The sequence below is a fragment of the Nicotiana tabacum genome, chromosome 1 (assembly GCF_000715075.1).
Source record: "Nicotiana tabacum cultivar K326 chromosome 1, ASM71507v2, whole genome shotgun sequence".
Classification (NCBI taxonomy): Eukaryota; Viridiplantae; Streptophyta; class Magnoliopsida; order Solanales; family Solanaceae; genus Nicotiana; species Nicotiana tabacum.
In genome coordinates, this window is record NC_134080.1 from 201,882,409 (window position 1) to 201,902,324 (window position 19,916).

The 19,916-nt window shown below is 37.4% G+C and overlaps 1 protein-coding gene across 1 annotated transcript; it reads right to left on the reverse strand.

Annotated features, from left to right (window-relative positions):
- Window positions 1-13,813: 13,813 nt before the first annotated feature.
- LOC107794491 (uncharacterized) lies at window positions 13,814-19,303 on the reverse strand. The gene is made up of 5 exons (XM_075222841.1): window positions 19,213-19,303; window positions 15,913-16,117; window positions 15,156-15,256; window positions 14,370-14,980; window positions 13,814-14,158 (listed from the first exon to the last, which is right to left on the reverse strand). The coding sequence occupies exons 1-5, from the start codon at window positions 19,301-19,303 to the stop codon at window positions 13,814-13,816; spliced, it is 1,353 nt and encodes a 450-aa protein (XP_075078942.1).
- Between the last annotated feature and the right edge of the window lie 613 nt (window positions 19,304-19,916).

Below are 19,916 nucleotides of genomic sequence, written 5' to 3' on the forward strand. Positions count from 1 at the left end.
TCGGAGGCAGTTTGAGCGCCTCCAGCAGGGTTCTATGACTGTTACCCAGTATGAGACCAGGTTCATCGATTTAGCTCGCCATGCTCTCATCATACTTCCCACCGAGAGAGAGAGGGTGAGAAGGTTTATTGATGGTCTTATTCTGCCAATTCGTCTTCAGATGGCCAAGGAGGCCGGGAGCGAGATCACATTTCAAAAGGCGGCCAATGTGGCCTGTAGAGTTGAGATGGTTCTGTCATAGGGAGGTGGTCATGAGTCGGATAAGAGGCTCCGTCATTCAGGCAGATTCAGTGGTACCTCGTTTAGAGGTAGAGATTCGTATGGTAGAGGCCATCCTCCTAGGCCCTTTCAGTCAGCTCTCCAGGTATCACATGGTATCTCAGGTGGTCGTGGTTCTCAGACGCATTATTTGGATCAGCAGTCCTTCAGTGCAACACCAGCTCCCATCAGTGCACCGCCGCTTCAGAGTTTCCGAGGTGGTCATTCAGGGCGACAGGGTCAGCAGTCTCAACAGCCAAAGGCTTGTTACACTTGTGGTGACATGGGTCACATTGCCAGGTTTTGCCCTCAAGCTTCGGGTAGTTCTCGGCAGTAGGGTCCTCGTCCTATGATTCAGGCACCAGTTGCTCCACAGCCTGCCCAGCCAGCTAGAGGCGGGGGTAGAGGACATAGAGGTGGAGGTAGAGGTCAAAGAGGTGGAGCTCAGACCGCCAGAGGTAGGGGTCAGCCAGCAGCCGATCGTCCCAGGGATGTGATTCAGGGAGGTGGTGCCCAGCCCCGATGTTATGCTTTGCCAGCCAGGCCAGAGGCTGAGACATCCGATGTTGTTATCACAGGTACTATTTTGGTCTGTGATAGAGATGCTTCAGTGCTATTTGACCTTGGATCTACGTATTCATATGTGTCGTCCTATTTTGCACCCTACCTGGTTATGCCTAGTGAGGCCTTGAGTATTCCTGTGTATGTATCTACACTAGTGGATGATTCTATAGTGGTTAATCGGGTTCATCATTCCGTGTTGTGGTGTTTAGGGTACTTGAGACCCGTGTTGATTTGTTGCTCTTAGATATGGTGGATTTCGATGTTATATTAGGGATGGATTGGTTGTCCCCGTATCATGTGATTTTGGATTGTCATGCCAAGACTGTGACTTTAGCCTTACCGGATTCGCCCCATTTAGAGTGGAGAGGGACTCCTGGTCATTCTACCCGCAGTGTTATTTCGTATGTGAAGGCTCGGCATATGGTCGAGAAGGGGTGTTAGGCCTACTTGGCTTATGTTCGTGATTCCAGTGCTGAGATTCAATCTATTGATTCTGTGCCCGTGGTTCGTGAGTTTCCTGAGGTTTTCCCATCAGAATTGCCAGGGATGCCACCCGATAGGGATATTGATTTTTGCAAAGATTTGGCTCTGGGCACTCAGCCCATTTCTATTCTGCCATATCGCATCGCATGGCCCCGCCAGAGTTGAAAGAGTTGAAGGAGTAGTTACAAGACTTGCTTGGGAAGGGTTTCATTAGACCCAGCGTGTCACCTTGGGGTGCGCCAGTTCTGTTTGTAAAGAAAAAGGATGGCTCGATGAGAATGTGCATTGATTACCGGCAATTGAACAAGGTTACAATTAAGAATAAGTTTCCACTGCCGAGGATTGATGATTTGTTCGATCAGCTTCAGGGTGCCAAGGTATTTTCAAAGATTGACTTGAGATCTAGCTACCATCAGTTGAGGATTAGGGCATCCGATGTCCCTAAGACAGCATTCCGCACTCGGTACGGGCATTATGAGTTCTTGGTTATGTCAGTTGGGTTGACCAATGCCCCAGTAGCCTTTATGGATTTGATGAACCAAGTGTTCAGGCCTTATTTGGACTCGTTCGTGATAGTCTTCATTGATGATATTTTGATATATTCCCGTAGCCGGGAGGAGCACGAGCAGCATCTTAGAGTGGTTCTTCAGACCCTGAAGGATAGTCAGTTATATGCTAATTTCTCGAAATGTGAGTTCTGGTTGAGCTCGGTTGCATTTCTGGGTCACGTTGTATCAGCAGAGGGTATTCAGGTGGACCCGAAGAAGATAGAGGCAGTCAAGAATTGGCCTCGACTAGCTTCAGCCACAGATATTCGGAGTTTCTTGGGGTTAGTAGGTTACTATCGTCGGTTCATGGAGGGGTTCTCATCTATTGCAGCCCCGATGACCAGGTTGACCCAGAAGGGAGCCCAGTTCAGATGGTCAGACGAGTGTGAGGCGAGCTTTCAGAAGCTCAAGACAGCTTTGACTATGGCACCGGTATTGGTTTTGCCCACAGGTTCAGGGCCTTATACAGTCTATTGTGATGCATCTCGTATTGGACTTGGTGCAGTGCTGATGCAGGATGGCAAGGTCGTTGCCTATGCTTCGAGGCAGTTGAAGGTTCATGAGAAGAACTATCCAGTGCATGATTTGGAGTTGGCAGCCATTGTCCAGCATTAAAGATTTGGAGGCACTATCTGTATGGCGTGGCGTGTGAGGTGCTCACGGATCATGAGTCTTCAGTATTTGTTCAAGCAAAAGGAGTTGAATTTAAGGCGGAGGAGGTGGTTGGAGTTGTTGAAAGATTATGACATCACTATCCTATATCACCCAGGAAAGGCCAATATGGTGGCCGATGCCTTGAGTAGGAAGTCAGCCAATATGGGCAGTCTTGCTTATATTCCGGTCGGCGAGAGACCGCTTGCTTTGGACGTTCAGGCTTTGGCCAATCAGTTAGTGAGGTTGGATATTTCTGAGCCTAGTAGAGTATTAGCTAGCACGGTCGCCCGTTCTTCGTTATTAGAGCGTATCCGTGATCGGCAGTTTGATGATCCCTATTTGTGTGTCCTTAGGGACACGGTACAGCGTGGAGGTGCCAAGCAGGTTACCTTAGATGCTGATGGAGTTTTGAGATTGTAGGGTCGAGTTTGTATGCCTAATGTGGATGGGCTTTGAGAGTTGATTTTAGAGGAGGCCCATAGTTCCCGGTACTTTATTCATCCGGGCACCGCGAAGATGTATCAGGACTTGCGACAGCATTATTGGTGGCGTAGAATGAAGAAGGATATCGTTCCCAATGTGGCTCGGTGTTTGAATTGTCAGCAGGTTAAATATGAGCATCAGAGGCCTGGTGGTTTATTTCAGAGGATTGAGATTCTCGAGTGGAAGTGGGAGTGGATCACTATGGACTTCGTTGTTGGGCTCCTGCAGACTCGGAGGAAGTTCGACGCAGTTTGGGTCATTGTTGATAGGCTGACCAAGTCAGCGCATTTCATTCCTGTGGCAGTCTCCTATTCATCCGAGAGGTTAGCTGAGATCTATATCCGGGAGATTGTTCGCCTTCATGGTGTGTCGGTATCTATCATCTCGGACCGAGGTACGCAGTTTACCTTGCGTTTCTGGAAAACTGTCCAGCGAGAGTTAGGCACCCAGGTTGAGTTGAGTACAGCATTTCATCCTCAGACGGACGGGCAGTCCGAGCGGACTATTTAGATATTGGAGGATATGCTCCGAGCTTGTGTCATTGACTTTGGAGGTTCGTGGGATCAGTTCTTGCCTTTAGCAGAGTTTGCCTACAACGACAGCTACCAGTCGAGTATCTAGATGGATCCTTATGAGGCTTTGTATGGTAGGCGATGTCGATCTCCGGTTGGATGGTTTGAGCCGGGAGAGGCTCGGTTGTTGGGTACAGATTTGGTTCAGGAGGCTTTGGACAAGGTCAGGATCATTCAGGATAGACTTCGTACAGCTCAGTCCAGGCAAAAGAGTTATGCAAATCGAAAGGTTCGAGATGTGGCTTTCATGGTTGGTGAGCGGGTATTACTCTGAGTGTCTCCTATGAAGGGCGTAATGAGATTTGGGAAGAAGGGCAAGCTTAGCCCTAGGTTCATTGGTCCATTTGAGATTCTTGATCGAGTGGGAGAGGTGGCTTATAGACTTGCATTGCCACCGAGCTTATCAGCCGTACATCCAGTGTTTTATGTGTCCATGCTTCGAAAATATCACGGTGATCCATCCCACGTGTTAGATTTCAGCACTGTCCAGTTGGACAAGGACTTATCTTATGAGGAGGAGCCGGTAGATATTCTAGGCCGGCAGGTTCGCTAGTTAAGTTCAAAGAGTTTTCCTTCGGTTCGTGTTCAGTGGAGAGGTCAGCCTCCTGAGGCATCGACCTGGGAGTCTGAGTCCGATATGCGGGACCGTTATCCTCACCTTTTCCCCGACTCAGGTACTTCCTTCTTATGTCCGTTCGAGGACGAACGGTTGTTTTAGAGGTGGAGAATGTGACGACTTAAAGGGTCATCACCGGTTTTCTCCCTTTTTCGTGCTTTCGAGGCCTTGAAAACCTCACTTTTAGTTGCCTCGATCTACGTGCGCAGTTCGGGCGCGTAGCCAGAAAAGCTTATGTGTTAAATTATGTGAAATTTGATAAATTGTGGCTTTAAAATGGTTAAAGTTGACTTTGGTCAATATTTTGCGTAAACGGACACGGACCCGTGATTTAACGGTCTCGGAGGGTTCGTAGAATAATATGGGACTTGAGCGTATGCCCGGAATCGAAATCCGAGGTCCCGAGCCCGAGAAATGAATTTTTAAAAGAAATTGTTTTTCTGAAATTTATTTGGAAATTTGAAATGAAAAAGGATTAGAAAGCATTGGTATCGGGCCCGTATTTTGGTTCTGGCGCCTGGTATAGGTCTTATATGTGGTTTAAGCGCTTCCTGTGAAATTTGGTTGATATCGGACGTCATTTGACGTGTTTCGGACCTAAAATTCTAAGTTTGAAATTTTATGAAGTTTGATGAAAAAGTGATGATTTTTAGGTTTGATTCCTCGTTTATGATGTTATTTTGGCGATTTAATCGCATGGTTAAGTTCGTAGGATGTTGTTGAGTTAGTGTGTGTGTTTGGTTAGGAGCCTCGAGGGCTCGGGAGTGTTTCGGAAGTGTTTCGGAGTGGTTTTGGCCTTAGAAAAGTTGCAGAAGTTTCAGTTCTGGTGTTCTGGTATCTAGTTCTATGAGATCGCATAGGTAGCATTGCGATCGCATAGAGTAATCCTTCAGGTGTCCACATTTGTTCTATGCGATCGCATAGATTCATCTGCGATCGCATAGCTTAGCCAGATCCTTCAATGCGAACGCAACCTTTAATCCGCGTTCCATTAAGTCCAAACCTGGAATGCACAACCTTTTCTTCTATGCGTTCGCATCAGCCCTTCCGCGATTGCAATGACCAGCTTCCCCTTACCCTATGCGATCGCATTACCTTCTTCGCGATCGCATAGGGCATTTTTGCCCAACGATTTTTAAATACCCAAAACTGAACAGTGACGAGGTTTAGTCCATATTTCACACGAGTTCTTCTTCTCCACAGCTCTTGAGCGAATTTTTGAGCACTTCTTCACCAAAGCTTCTTGGGTAAGTAAATTCCCACTCATTTCCTTCATCTTCCTTCATTAATTAATGAGTTTCTAAACCTAAATCATAAAATCAAAGTAGAAATTAGGGCTTTTGGGTAGAGTTAGGTTTTTGGGAATTTTGAGTGATTCAACCTCAATTCGGGGTCGGGCCTTAAAATAAATTATACATATTTGAACTCGTCGGGTTATGGGTAATCGGGTTTTGGTCCGAGCCTCGTGTTTGGACCATGTGGGCTCGGGGTCAAATTTTGGTATTTTTGGAAGAATGCTAGGAACTTCATATCTAAGCTATGTGATTTTGTTATCGAGTCTTTATTGATATTATTGAATTAATTATGCCTAGATATTGTTGTTTCGGAGTCGGATTATAAAGGAAAGGCTGTATTTGAGGGTTGATTGCTACTCTTTGAACCGAGGTAAGTGTTTGTTCTAACTTTGGCTTGAGGGAATAGGATTAGAGTGTTGTTTGCTATTTGCTAATTATTGAGTACGGTGTATAGGCATGGTGAAGAGTATCTATACACCGGAGTCTAGCATGACCGTGAGTCTTATTTGTGTTTATTCGGATTTTGTGATACCTCTTCCCTGTTAAATTGATAAATTTCATATAATGTGAAGAGTTTGAGGAAGAATTATGATTTGTACATTCTTGGAGCAATGGCTCGAGTATATCATAAAGCGTGAAAGTATATGAAATGATTGAATCCCTTTAGAGCGTTGGCTCAGGTGGTAAAGTGAGATAAGAGGTAAAAGTGAAAGAAAGAGAAAGAATTATTGAATTGCTCCCTTGCCGTGATGCTTGTTGCTTTGCTGACTATCTCCCTTGCCGGGATGCTGAGATTATTGATATTGTTCCCTTGTCGGGTTTTTAACTGCTTAATTATGCTCCCTTGCCGGGAGTTAGCTGTTTATTTGTATTCCCTTGCCGGGATTTCTATCATTATTTGTCTACTCTTTTGCCCCTTGTTTGTGATTGTTTCTTGGGTGAGGAAGAGTGATAAAGCACGAAGGGTGATGTCGTGCATTGTTTGCTATTGTGAGGAAAGAGTGTAAAGCACGAACGGTGATGTCGTGCCGCACGATAGGTCATTCCGTGCCGATTTTATTGATTATATGGTGAGGAAAGAGAGTAAAAGCACGAAGGGTGATGCTGTGCATATTTCATTTATATGATTGCTTTGGTGAGGACGAGAGCGTAAAGCACGAAGGGTGATGCCGTGTATTTGTTGCTTTCTGATTCTTTGTTGATATTCGAGTTATGTTGTTTCTTTCACTACTTGTTCTTATTTGATTTACTTCGAGGTTATAGATTTCCTTACCCTATTTGCCTTGTGATTGTTGTTTGGGTGAGGAAGAGCGTAAAGCACGAAGGGTGATGCCGTATATTATTTTGGTGAGGACGAGAGTAAAAGCACGAAGGGTGATGCCGTGCAAATTGTTGACTTTTGATTCTTGTTGACATTCTGGCTTTGTTACTTCTTTCTGTTATTGAGGATTTATATTTGAAACTGTTAGCTTCCCATAGCATGCTTCCCCCCCCCCTCTTAGCTGTTTAAATTCTGTATATTTCCTTCTATTGCATATATCTACACAAGTTGTTTTTGGTAGGTCCTGTCTAGTCTCGTCACTACTTCGCCGAGGTTAGGCCAGGCACTTACCAGCATATGGGGTCGGTTGTGCTGATGCTACACTCTGTGCATCTTTTGCACAGATCCAGGAGCAGCTTTTGGACCTAGTAGTAGGATTTGATCGGGAGCTGACTTCAGTCCAGAGACACCGAGGTAGCCTTGCTGACGTCCGCAAGCCCGGAGTCTCTCTCTCTTTATTCAGTTTGTTATCTTTTGTACCGAAACAAACAGTTTATAACTTTCTTTCAGACGATTGTATTTAGTAAATCTTAGAAGTTCGTGAGTATTGTGACACCAATCTTGGGTAGAGGATTATGTTAAACTTCTGCATTTAATTTCAGTTATCTAAGTTTAAAGACTTCCGCTTTTATTTAATTGTCTCATTTTATTTATATTGTTGCGAATGTTATCAGAAATGTTTTAATACTTGGCTGGCCTAGCTCCAATAGTAGGTGCCATCACGACTTCCGATGGTGGAAAATCCGGATCTTGACAAAAGAACAATCGAATAATATGTGCTAGTAGTTGTTTGACACGCTATATTTGAGTTGTTTTCGCTTATAGTTGTTCATCGATCAATCCAACACTTAAAGGTTTTCCACATTTCTCCATACTAATTTATGAAATATATTCTGTCATTTTAAATCAAGCTTCTCTCCCGCTACTGGAAAAAAATCACAGATTGAAGTATTAAGAAGAATTTGCTTTAAAATTGCTTTAAAAATTTTCAAAACTCAATTGTAGATCCTTAAAAAATGCAGAAGACCAAGGAGGTTTTCTTGATTAGTGTTATTTGACAAAATGGTAATTGGGGATCATTCGTGTTGGTATGTGTAGGCTTTGCTTCAAATTTGAGAACATTTGGAGTAGATTTGGGGTGGTTTTTTCGAAATTGAAATTGCAAATTCGAAGAACATTTTACTAAACAATACAGAAAATTATATTATTCATATAGATTTTGATGAACAATTTAATAGATAGATTAATTGCAAATAACACAAAGTTATGTCAATCGGGTACAGTTTAATGAACAATTGAATAAGCACAAAAGCATGCCAACCGGGTAGAATTTTATGTATAATTAATAATATAGGCTGATTAAATATAGCATAAACTCTACGATCCGATGCAAAAATTCCTGAAGAGCTCTGTGACGATATTTAAAGGGAATCTTTACATTCCTATGCCATATAGAAAACTATATTACCCTCAATGTTTAAGGTTTGATTTAATTACATTTAATATACCTAATTACCAATTCTATATCATAAGGTGTTTTAACTGTACATTAATTGTACCTTATATCACTTCTAAATTAATGGTACCGTATATTCCTCCAAATCCTCCCCCCCCCCCCCCCACGTTTCTCTCTCCTAAACCCACAACCTCGCCCACGTATCATGACACACACACGATTCTAGCCATTATTCCCTCTTCTAAAACCAGAAAAACAAAGGTAACCATCTACCGTTAACGTCTAAATTCAAGGTTTTTCTTCTACAAAACCAGTCAAAATTGAAGTCAAATCTTCAATTTCGTTCATACACACATTTACCTTCAGCTTGAAAATTTCTCAATGAAGAAGAACAAAGCTTCAAAACACAGCCCTAAAAAAGATATAGAATCTGATGTACCTTCTTTCGATTTGGGTGTATTATCACCACATTCACCCCAAAAGCAAGGGAAATCTGCACATGCAATTGTAGATATGAAGCATAGTGTTTCTCCGCATCAAATCAAGGCTGAAGGTAGAACTAAACAAAAATATGATTTTGATGTTGGAGAATCTTCGAGGCCAATGAAACGAGCGGATAGGAAACGAAAAAGGATAGTTTTAGATGATGATTTTGTAGAAGATGTGCCTATCAGTAAACTTGGAAAGAAAGCTAAGTGGCTCCCAGTTCAAAAACTCCCAAAAAGAAGAAAAATTCAAAAAAATCCCCTAGTGTTAAAACTCCAAAAAAATGTTCGAAAACACTCACTGGTGAAGGTAAGAATTTTTTTAATTTCTTCACTACTTATTTCGCCTGTTTTAGTTGTTAAAAATCTACATAATCTGTGGTTTTTTTGATTTGTAGATTTTTGTAGAAATGTTGTATATAAATTGCATATGTATCTATATTTTTAAGCACTGAAATTATGTGAGATTATTTGTCTTAATTTTGTTGTTTAATTGTAGATTTGTTGATGTATTTTAACATTGTTGTTATATTATATAATTTTGAAGTTATTTTGTAGAAACATACAAATGTATCAGTATTTTTTAATTACTGTATTAATGTTAGATTACATTTGTTGAATTTTGCAGAATGAACATTTTTTTGCATCCCATAATGTTGATTATGGGGTGCTTAGATTTCAGACATTATGTGACCCTAGCATTCCCAGCCAAATTAAAACATTTTTGTCTCCAAATGGTTTGAAGTTGTTCAAGAAGACATGCTTTGGTTATTTACTGTCATTTCCCAATTTATGCATGCAAAATCAAGCTATTCATCTTCTTATGAAGTATGAATTGAAAATCATCTTATGCTTCCTATTTTTCAGTCGAGTTAAAAGGTGAGAGGTTAAATTTTGGATTGAGAGAGTTTGCAGTAATAACTAGTTTTATATGTCATACTGAGGTGACAGACTTTGGTTACACTCCTAGTTATGTCAGTAAGTTAATGAGCAGTTACTTTCCAAACAAAGTAGAAGTGGAGAAGACATACCTAAAATAGATAGTAACAACCAAAAGTTGGGTCAATGATGAGGATGCAGTCAAGTTATGTATTTTATATCTCATAGAATACTTCATTTGTCCTTCAGAGAGAAACCATACTAGGTTGGTAGATCATTTTTGGTTTTATTTGTTGAATCTGGTCAGTACGAGTCATTTCCATGGAGTGTTCAGTCTTAAAGACAGCTGATTGAATCTGTTAGGCACAGGCTAAATCCTTTCATTCATTCTTATCTCATTCGAGGATTCCCACTAGCCATGCAAGTATGGTTGTATGAGTGTTGCTCCTCTGTCAACATTGATATAGCTACAAAGATTTCTAATTCAATCTCTCAAATACTAAACTGGTCAACTGCTAAGGGTCAGATTTGGTTTGCTGCAATTGAAGACAAAATGATCAAGCCTGAATGGATGAAGGCAAATGGTCTTTATTTATCATAATACAATGTATCTACAAAATATCTACATTGTGTATACATATTCTGCTTTAAACAAGCTAATTTATTTTTTTCATCATTCAGTTCACCAACATAAATGAATCACCTGAAGAGCTTTCAATGATGTCTTTGCCTGATAAAGTTGAGTACACAATTGAAGAGGTTGAACATGTTTCTGAGAATCCAAAAGTTGATGCTCCTCCATTGGAACCCAAAGAATCAATTGAAAAAGAGGAAAAGGAGTCTATTCTTCATAAAATAAAAAAGTTAAAAAGAGGTATTGAGAAGGTAACATGTAGTCCCAATAAAGCATTCTGATTTTTATATAATAGTGTATTTGTATTTTAATACATATTTCTGAAGGTAACTATGTATTTTTTTTATTATGTAGGTCAATGAAAAGCTTAAAAAATTAAGAAACGATGTATTTGAAGAACTAGGTAGCCTTCGAGACCTAATAAAGGATTCAATCAAGACTGTTTTGCAGGTGATAAACAATCCAAATGATCAAGTTGATTCAAAGGTAACATTTGAATCTTAATCATATTAACAAAACTATTTATGTCACCTCTAAAATATATATCCTAACTAATATAAAACTTACAGTTTGCTGGGAGTTCAACAAAAAATACTGACCAACCAAAAGACAAGAACAATCAGCAAGTTCAGTTCAATAGTGGTGAAACAGTGCAGGTCAGCCCCAGCAAAACAGGTATCTATAATATATCTCCAGTATATCTACAATTATATACAAAATATCTACAAAATAACTATAAATTATCTACAACATAACTACAATTTGAATACATTATATATACACAATATATTCAATAAAATCTAACTTACTTACACAGCAATAGAGATTTATGTAGATATTATGACACACCTTCATATCTTCATAAGTTTTCAAGCTAATACTATCCAGTATTATTTAACATTTTTAATAAAAAAACAAAACATGTTGAATGTGCATATAGTGAAGAAAATCATCCAGCACGTGTTGATTTATATACACATTTTGAAGGGATTGTTGATGAAGAGAATACAAGTTTGAAATTGTATTCAGAAATATTTTCTTTTTGTTTCAATATTTACCATTCTATTAAGTTATATATACATGGTGTTTCAGAGAGGGAAGATATGCATGCACAATCTCCAATTCACGGAGTGACAGTAGCAGCTCAAACAGAACAACAGAATCCGGAAGATGACAATGTAGGTGAAGAGGCAGAGTATGTGAATGTAGGTGATTCAGAAGAATCCGGAGGTGAGAAGAAGGAGGTTACACTTGATGATTTCGAGCTGCCTGATAACTTCTCTCAGTTGGTTAAGTTCGGCGAGCCTATACAAGATGAAACAACACTCATGCATCAAGGTAGAATAAGGCAGCCGGGAAAGCATGCCCGATCACCATTTCTCCCTTTATACAGTTCTGGTGGCAGCACCTCGATTGGACCTCAAATATTTCACCTCAAGCACCCGTTTACTAGTGGTATTGGTCAAAATGTAGACCCTGAGTTATTGGATCAATTCCACAAGTGGTTATACGACGGTACCGATACAGGTCCATAGAGGTTAGGTTGCACAATTTGATACTTTTAATTAGGTATTCATCTTTTACACATCCACTTCATTCAATAATTTTATTTTAATTTCTATTTGTTTATATAGGAGGAAGGCTCTGTATTCTTTAAAGGACAACCAAATTAAGCCATGGTTGGATCTTGGAGTTGAAAAAGTTGAAAAGAAGGAGTGGTTCTTTTCTCTTGCACACCCAGGACAAGTCTTTAAAGACTCGGTAAGATTCAATGTATTTAATTTGTAGATAAATTGTAAATATTTTATATTCTGAATAAGTAGATGCTTTGTCTGATTGTAGATGTATTGTAGTTATTTGTAGTTTTGTGTAGAATATTTTGAGATAACATGTAGAATAAATGCAATCTTTTTTTTGTTGCAGCACATTAATGTTATAATGTATTACTTGAGAAAAAGAGGCAAGTATGGCCCCCACAACAACACCAGATTTACTACAACAAATTGTGTGTTCAAGACTAGAATTGATCAGATTTATGAAAAGTTCAAAAATTCTCCTCAAGAAAAGAAGTTTTCTGTTGCCAAACCCCAGGATGTTGTAGCAGAATATATATTGGGGTATAGACTACTCACAATTATTGCATGGGATGAAGTTGATTATGTCATCATACCCGTCAACATTGTAGAAAAATTTCACTGGGTGTTAGTTGTTTTTGACATTGCATAAAGGTGTCTTTATGCGTATGATTTCATGGTCTCTTCACACAATCACCCTATTGTTGAATCTTGTGTCAACAAGTTTTCTATTATTATCCATTTGTATTTGTCATGCACCGGGTTTATGGGAAGCGTAAAGACATCAACTTCAAGAATACAAAAGCATACATTGAGAAACCTGTTACCGACCCTCTTAACATTTAGTGGATCATCGGAGAGATACCACAGCAAAAAGAAGGATCACTGTAACAAAAAAACGTCTTTCTTTCTTTACATTTTTATCTGATGGCTTGGTAAATATTGACATTTTTTTATCTTTTGCAGTGATTGTGATGTATTTGTTGCTGCCTTTGCAGAGTATGTTAGTTATGGAGAATTACAGATTCCTTCAAAAGACCTTTCTGATATTGACCAACACCGTAGACCCTATGGAGCACTACTTTGGGACTATGCTAGAAAGAAGTAGGAGCTTGGGTCAATTAGTGATAGTGAGGTGACAGGCAAATTGGCAAGGAGGAAAGGTGCACCGGCTTTGAATGAGAAAACAAGAGTCCATAGGAAGAAGAAGTAGTTGTAATATTTGGAATGGATCATGTATTACAATTGTGTAGTTGATGCTAGTTTATAAGATAGATGGTAGACAAGTTTTTGAATAATTTATTATGTTTTAATTGTAGCAGACTTGTGCTACAATTATAGTAGCCTTTGTTTCTTTTTTCTTATCCAGTATAGTAGTACAAATGAAAACAGTTTGTTGGGTTTATATTCACTTGTTGAATATGTACAGTACTTGATCTTCATTATTTAAAGCATTTAAATCCTTTGCAACTAATCTACATTTATTCTGATCTACATTATTTTCACCATAAAGCTTCTTTCTACCTGAATTTTAATCTATGTATTATGTCAGCTATAGATATTGTAGTTTTTTTGTAGTTGTATTTGTAGATTATTTTAGTTATTATGTTATGTTTCTTTTATATTCATTTTTTCAATGTAAACAATACTTTATCTACAATATTTTATGTTTTTAACTAATTTCCTACAAATTTATAATGTATATACTCTATAAATTTCAGATAATGTATTTTTTGTAGTTTTATTGTAGATAAACTGCAAAAATACATTAACAACTATGTAAAAGATTCCATATATAGTAAAAAAGTAATATATTATATATATAGAAAATATTCATAAACAAATCACTGAATGAAAGTATTATCTCAGTATAGAAACATCCTAACTAACTACATTATGATCTTAAAAAAAACAACGATTATACATCAAAATCTGTTATCCAGAACTAACCAATAAATTTTTATGAAGTATTCTGTTAACTACATAAAATTTTATTTCATTTTGGGTGCATTCTTGCAAGATCCTTTGTTATGCTTTTCTCCTCCGCAGTTGCCGCATAAAACCTTGTACTTCTTTGAATTTATTTCATCATATATTTTGTATCTTTCTTTTTGAGGTCTTCCTGGTTGTCTTTTCCCTCCTTTAGGTGGATTTACTACTTCTTCAGTTATATGTTGTGGCACATTCCATTTGCTTTCATCAGGCAGCGGATTTACTGGTATTTCATACGTACGCAAGAGGTTCGCCCTTGTGTAATAAGGAGAACAATATTCTTCAAAAGACTCATCCCTTTGTCTTAAAGCAGCCAAAGCATGTGGACAAGGTAGTTCATCAAGCTGAAATTGCCCACAACTACATTTCTTATTTTCAAGACAAACAGTATAGCGCCTCACACCATCTATTACTGTATGGATGTAGTCTGTTGACCCTCACCTACGAGTACATTAAAACAAAAAAACAAATCATATATGGTTAAAATCAAGCTATATACAAAATATCTACATTATGCTGTTTATGAATTTGATTCAATAAATAATCAGATCTTACTCTAAGTTTGTGCGACAATGTTCTGTTGTCATCCAACTCTTTGTTGAATTTGTATCCAAGGTATGTGAATGTACCCTTTGCTTTGAATAATTTTTCTTTCGTCCAATGTTCAAGAAGGGTCCTCATATACTCTAATAGTTCTACTATCGGCAGCTCTCTTGCATATTTTGTTACAGCATTCAACGACTCTGCAATGTTTGATGTCATAGTCCAAGTTCTGTTCACCGTAGCATGTACTCGAGACCATCTATGATATCCAATATTGTATAAGTATGCTTTAACACGGGGGTCAATCTCCTCAATCTTTGACATCATTTCATTAAATTCATCAAGTGTGTATGACCGCGCCGTGGCAAAGTATAATTCACTTAGCTTAAGATGTCCCTTCTTGAACTTTCCCCGTATATTTGTCCAAATATGCCACATGCAAGAATAATGTAGCATGCCGGGATAAACAATAGATGTTGCCTTCAAGATACTCTCACTCCGATCCGAAACAACACACATATTTGGTCTTTCACCATACGCGAGCTTGAATTGCTCAAAAAAACACTTCCATGATGTGTCATTCTCTGAATCAACAACACCATATGCCAATGGTAATATGGTACCTACATTATGTGGCAATAAGCAATTAATTAGCTGCAGTAAAAATGCAGAAGAAGACATATATATATACAAACTACAATTATTCTACAATATATCTACAATATATCTACAATTAATCTGCAAGTACTACAAAAAAACATACAAGCTACAATATTTCTACAAATAAAACTTCAGTACTTGCTGCATCCATTGTACTGGCTGCTAGCATTATTCCCCTGTATGCTAACTTTAAAAAGGTTCCATCAACTACTACAACTGGCCTACAATATTTCCAACCACTGATTGGCGTACAAATCGCAATAAATACATACAAGAAGCAGTCATCGTATGTCTTCTTCAATTTAACTACAGACCCCGGATAAAGTTTTCTCTAGAATATACAAATAACTAGGCAATTTGTTGTAGGAGTCAGCAGGATGACCTCTCAAAAACTGTAAAGCCTTTTCCTTTGCTCTCCAGGCTTGCATGTAGGTTAGATTCACGCCGTGTTCAGACAACATGTCAAATTGAATGTCTTTTGGGGTGTAAATTGTCTTAGGATCAGAATATTTTGGAATAACTATGCTACCAACTACCATGGCAGTAGGTTTGCATTGTATGAATGTATTATCCATTAAAAAGCATGTGTGCTGGTTGTCGAAATTTCTGACCTTGAACATTGTAGAATCATTTATGCTAGTTGCCTTGAAATTTCATGTACAGTTTTCACCAACACATATCAGCCAGCAGATACAAAATAAATACATTTTAAATAATGGGTTAAATTTTAGATTCAAAAAAAACTTGTTTTAGCTTAAACAATCACATTATACAATATAAATACAATATAACTACAATTCTGCTAAACATTATCACAAGGAAAACTGAAGAAGTAAAAAATTACAAATAAACTACAAAATTAAAAAAAAATATTTGACTATTCATATGTTCATACCTTCTAGCACTAGATCTTTTAACCCTGAATTGGAACTTGTGCATGACAGAATAGTGCTTCATTGAAGTTGCAATTGTTTCCTTGTCTTGGTATACTTGTCCTACTTCAATAGAACTTGATGTACTATCTGTTATTATTATACTTTCATATTCCTCTATAACGGGAGATGTTGGCATATCAAGTAACTTTAATATTCCAGGCGAACCTGCATGAAAATAAATATAAATATTGTTATCATCAGTTTGTAGAAAATTTGTAGATAATTTGTAGAAAGGTTGAAATTCAGTATTTCATATTAATTTTTCAAATTTTTTGTAGTTTTAATGTAGAATAAATGTAGAATTTTTGTAGATATTACAGAAATCCATACTGATATATATGTGTAGGTTATTTTGTAGATACAATGTAGATAAATTGTAGTTTATTTACAATTTACTAGAATTTCATAGAAATTATAACATCGCACACCTGCAGTTGTGTTCTCATTGGTGATACTAAATTCCATATTGAAATCGCGAACAGTTATACATAGCGGATATGATCCTAAGTTTTTGTTTTCCTTTTTCGTCTCCATGTATACACGAACACCCATATCGTTCCTAATTTCCATTGGAGGACAATGCTCGTTGACAATGTATTTGATTTCTATAATTTTTTCGGATGTATCAATCATTAATTACTGTGCTATTGTAGAAATCAATAGACTATAAGTCGCATCGTCATCGACTATAATGTCATCGATCTCGAATTCTCTAAATCTCCCATAGTTATCCCAATTCCCATTCGATTGTAGCATAATTGGTATTTTCGCCATAATTGCTTTGTTGAAGAAGAATTGTAGAAGATTTTGTCGATTTTGATTTGTGAAATCAGAGAAAATGTTGAAATAGAGTTTAGCGCAAAAAATAGAGTACTGGAATTTTGTAACGAAGTCGACGATAGTGATTACTATGCGTGATTTGCATTGGAAGATCTAGAAAATATTTAATTCCCTTTTTATCTCACCTAAATAAGGAATCCTACAGCTATAATGATTCCTTATTTAATGCATTGTATATATTATGTAGAAATACTATTAGCATGAAGGGTAATATGCAAACTATGAACATATTTGGTAATATAGTTTCCTATATGGTATAGGAACAAAAATTTCCCTATTTAAAGTTCAATCCCTTATAGGGTTATTCCTAACAATCACCCATTGGACCAGGCTAGGTCCAACCCAGCCTATTAAGAGAGAGCCCGTCAATTTTCATACCGCGGCAAGTCAGATTGCCCTTAATGGGCTGGATTTAGCTAAGCTTTAAGAGCAACGTGTTGCAGAGATTTTTACATGCCTAATCCTTTATTTAATATTATTTTCATTAATAATATTATTCTTCATTTATTCCATAAATGGCAATTTCTTTTACAATTCTAGCACATTTTAAAAATAAGCTGACCCTTAGATTAAGGAGTTAGTTTTATTCTAATAATATTGATGTCATTTCTCTCTCATAATTATAGTAAAACTTTCCTTTTTTCACTCTTTTGTAATGGCACTCCCCCATCCCCCCTCTTCCTTTATTGTTGCTACCTTCTATCTCCATTCTTGCATATAAATTCTAAATTTAAATATTTTTACTTATTTTTATACAAGATATATATATATATATATTAAATTTAAATTGTTCATAATGTATATACGACAAATATACCTTATATATTTTCAACTAAACATGCATACATTTTTTGCTTATATTTTGTATATTAATAATGTGATTAGATGGAATTTTTTTTTGTGGGATGTTCATGGTATGTATAAGATATAAAATATTTTATACTAGAAATATACCATAAATATGAAAATATTCAAGGAAAAAACTATGCATATACCAGTATATTTGTAGAATTTTTATTGTATAAAACTTAATTACTTTAAATATACACTATATATATTTAATATATTTGTAAGATATTTACAATGTCAATTAATATACATTTTATATATCATTAAAATTTAAATATACAAACATGAAAGAATCAAAAATCAAATAATATAAAATTAGTCAAATTATTGTTCAACATTAATTTAGGAAGTTAAGGAGAAGAATCAGAACTGCTTTGGATTTCTTTTTTGGAATTGAATGCTTTAGATTTTTTAAATCGTGATTCTGGGTCCATATTTATAGCTTCATGCTAAAATTATAATTATTTAGGTGCCTTTTTTGTAGAATACCTACTACTGCTAGGTAACTGAAATATTTTCTTAAATATGGCCTACTTATATTTTTTCCTCAAAGTTGTAAGAGGAAGGATTTGCTTTCGACTTAAAGAAAATGAAGGGTACATTTGTAATTTGATTTATATATGCCCTCTATTAACCTATCACCTCATCAAATCCTCAAATGTTATCTTCTGTCTCAATTACACGCTTTAACAATTAAAAAGATTCAAATATGCCCCTCGTACTAACGATGAAAGCCACGTTGGATATTTGAACCTTTGTAATATTATATTTGGACACTTTTAATTGCTTAGGGCATGCTTCAGAGAAAGGCGCGCGTGTTTATGTGTGTATCATGCCCAAGGATTTGGCAGCCCAATAGGAGTAGTTTATTTGTTGTTTTAGCCCAAGTAGTAGTAGTGACTCGTGTTGTTAGAATTAGCTTAGTTGTTTCTGTTATTCAATTAAGTCCAGCTGCTAGATGGTTCTAGAGAAGGGACAGGTGTCAACTGATGAGTAGGTTTGTTAGGGAATTCCAGCTGTCGTCCTTTTAGCTCTATATTAGTCCTTTTTGCATTGTATTCAGAGCCTATCTATGAATGAAAATCTGTTCTGTTTATTTTTTATTTTATTCTCCTTTCCTAAATTACCTCAGTAGCAGCAGAACTGCTACAATTTTGGTATCAGAGTATCGGTCACTGGCAACGGACTGATGGTAGATAAACAACCGAATCTCACCGGAGACGATGGGCTTCGGAAGGTTGAAGCTCAGCTTCAACATTTCATAGAAGAATCAGGTAAACAGATGGATAAATTCGAAAAGAAACAAGTTGGTTTCGAGTCAAAAATGGTAGAGATGACTGATACGACGAGGAGAATCGAGGATACATTGATCAAAATAAGTAATCAAACCTTGGAACCATCATCATCAGTAAGGTCCCATGTTGGTGGTGTTCATGGAGGAACGATGGTGGAGGGAGCTCAGTCGTTAATGGGAGGTAATCTACGTAATACCCACCTTTCTCTTTCACCCCAAGTCTCTTTGAGTCATCGAGGGACCAACGTGATAACACCGCTCCATTATGAGCAATTACCAGCTCGTTCGACGCCATTGCCGGAAGCTGGAAGCCAAACTCTTAACCTTGCTGCCACTGTTTTTCGACCCACAAATAGCTCATATTCCATGTCCACTCAACCATTTATTATGTTAACCAGCTCATATCCTACAACCACCCAGCCTTTTCTTTCGATATCCAACAGATATTCTATGTCAATAGAACCCTATTACCACTATGTCTTTTTACTCAAGTTCTTATTCTCGACCACTTATATACCCATTGGCCCTGCTACCAACTTCCCATGTTCCTTTTGGACCATTTCAACCCAATAACAATGCTTGGGCTCCTTCAAACCAAGTTGGCCCAGAGTCAAGTGGGTCGGTGTCTAAGATCCCAAAAACCAAGTTGTCATTCCCTGGTGGGTTAAATACGAGAAGCTGGCTTCGACGTTGTGATAAATTTTTCGATCTTTATCAAGTTACCAATGAAGAAAATATGACATATGTGGCCATTCATTTACATTATTATGTAGATAACTGGTTTGAAAGTTATGTGATGGGCTGTGGTGGCAAGGTAACATGGGCCGAGTTTTGTTTAGATATATGTCAAAGATTTGGTAATAATATGCGTGTGGATATTATTATTGAGTTTATTCGATTGGATCTAACTTCAGATGTTGAAACTTATAAAATACGTTTTGAAGAGCTAAGGTGTTTGTTGGGTTTAATAAACCACTGCGT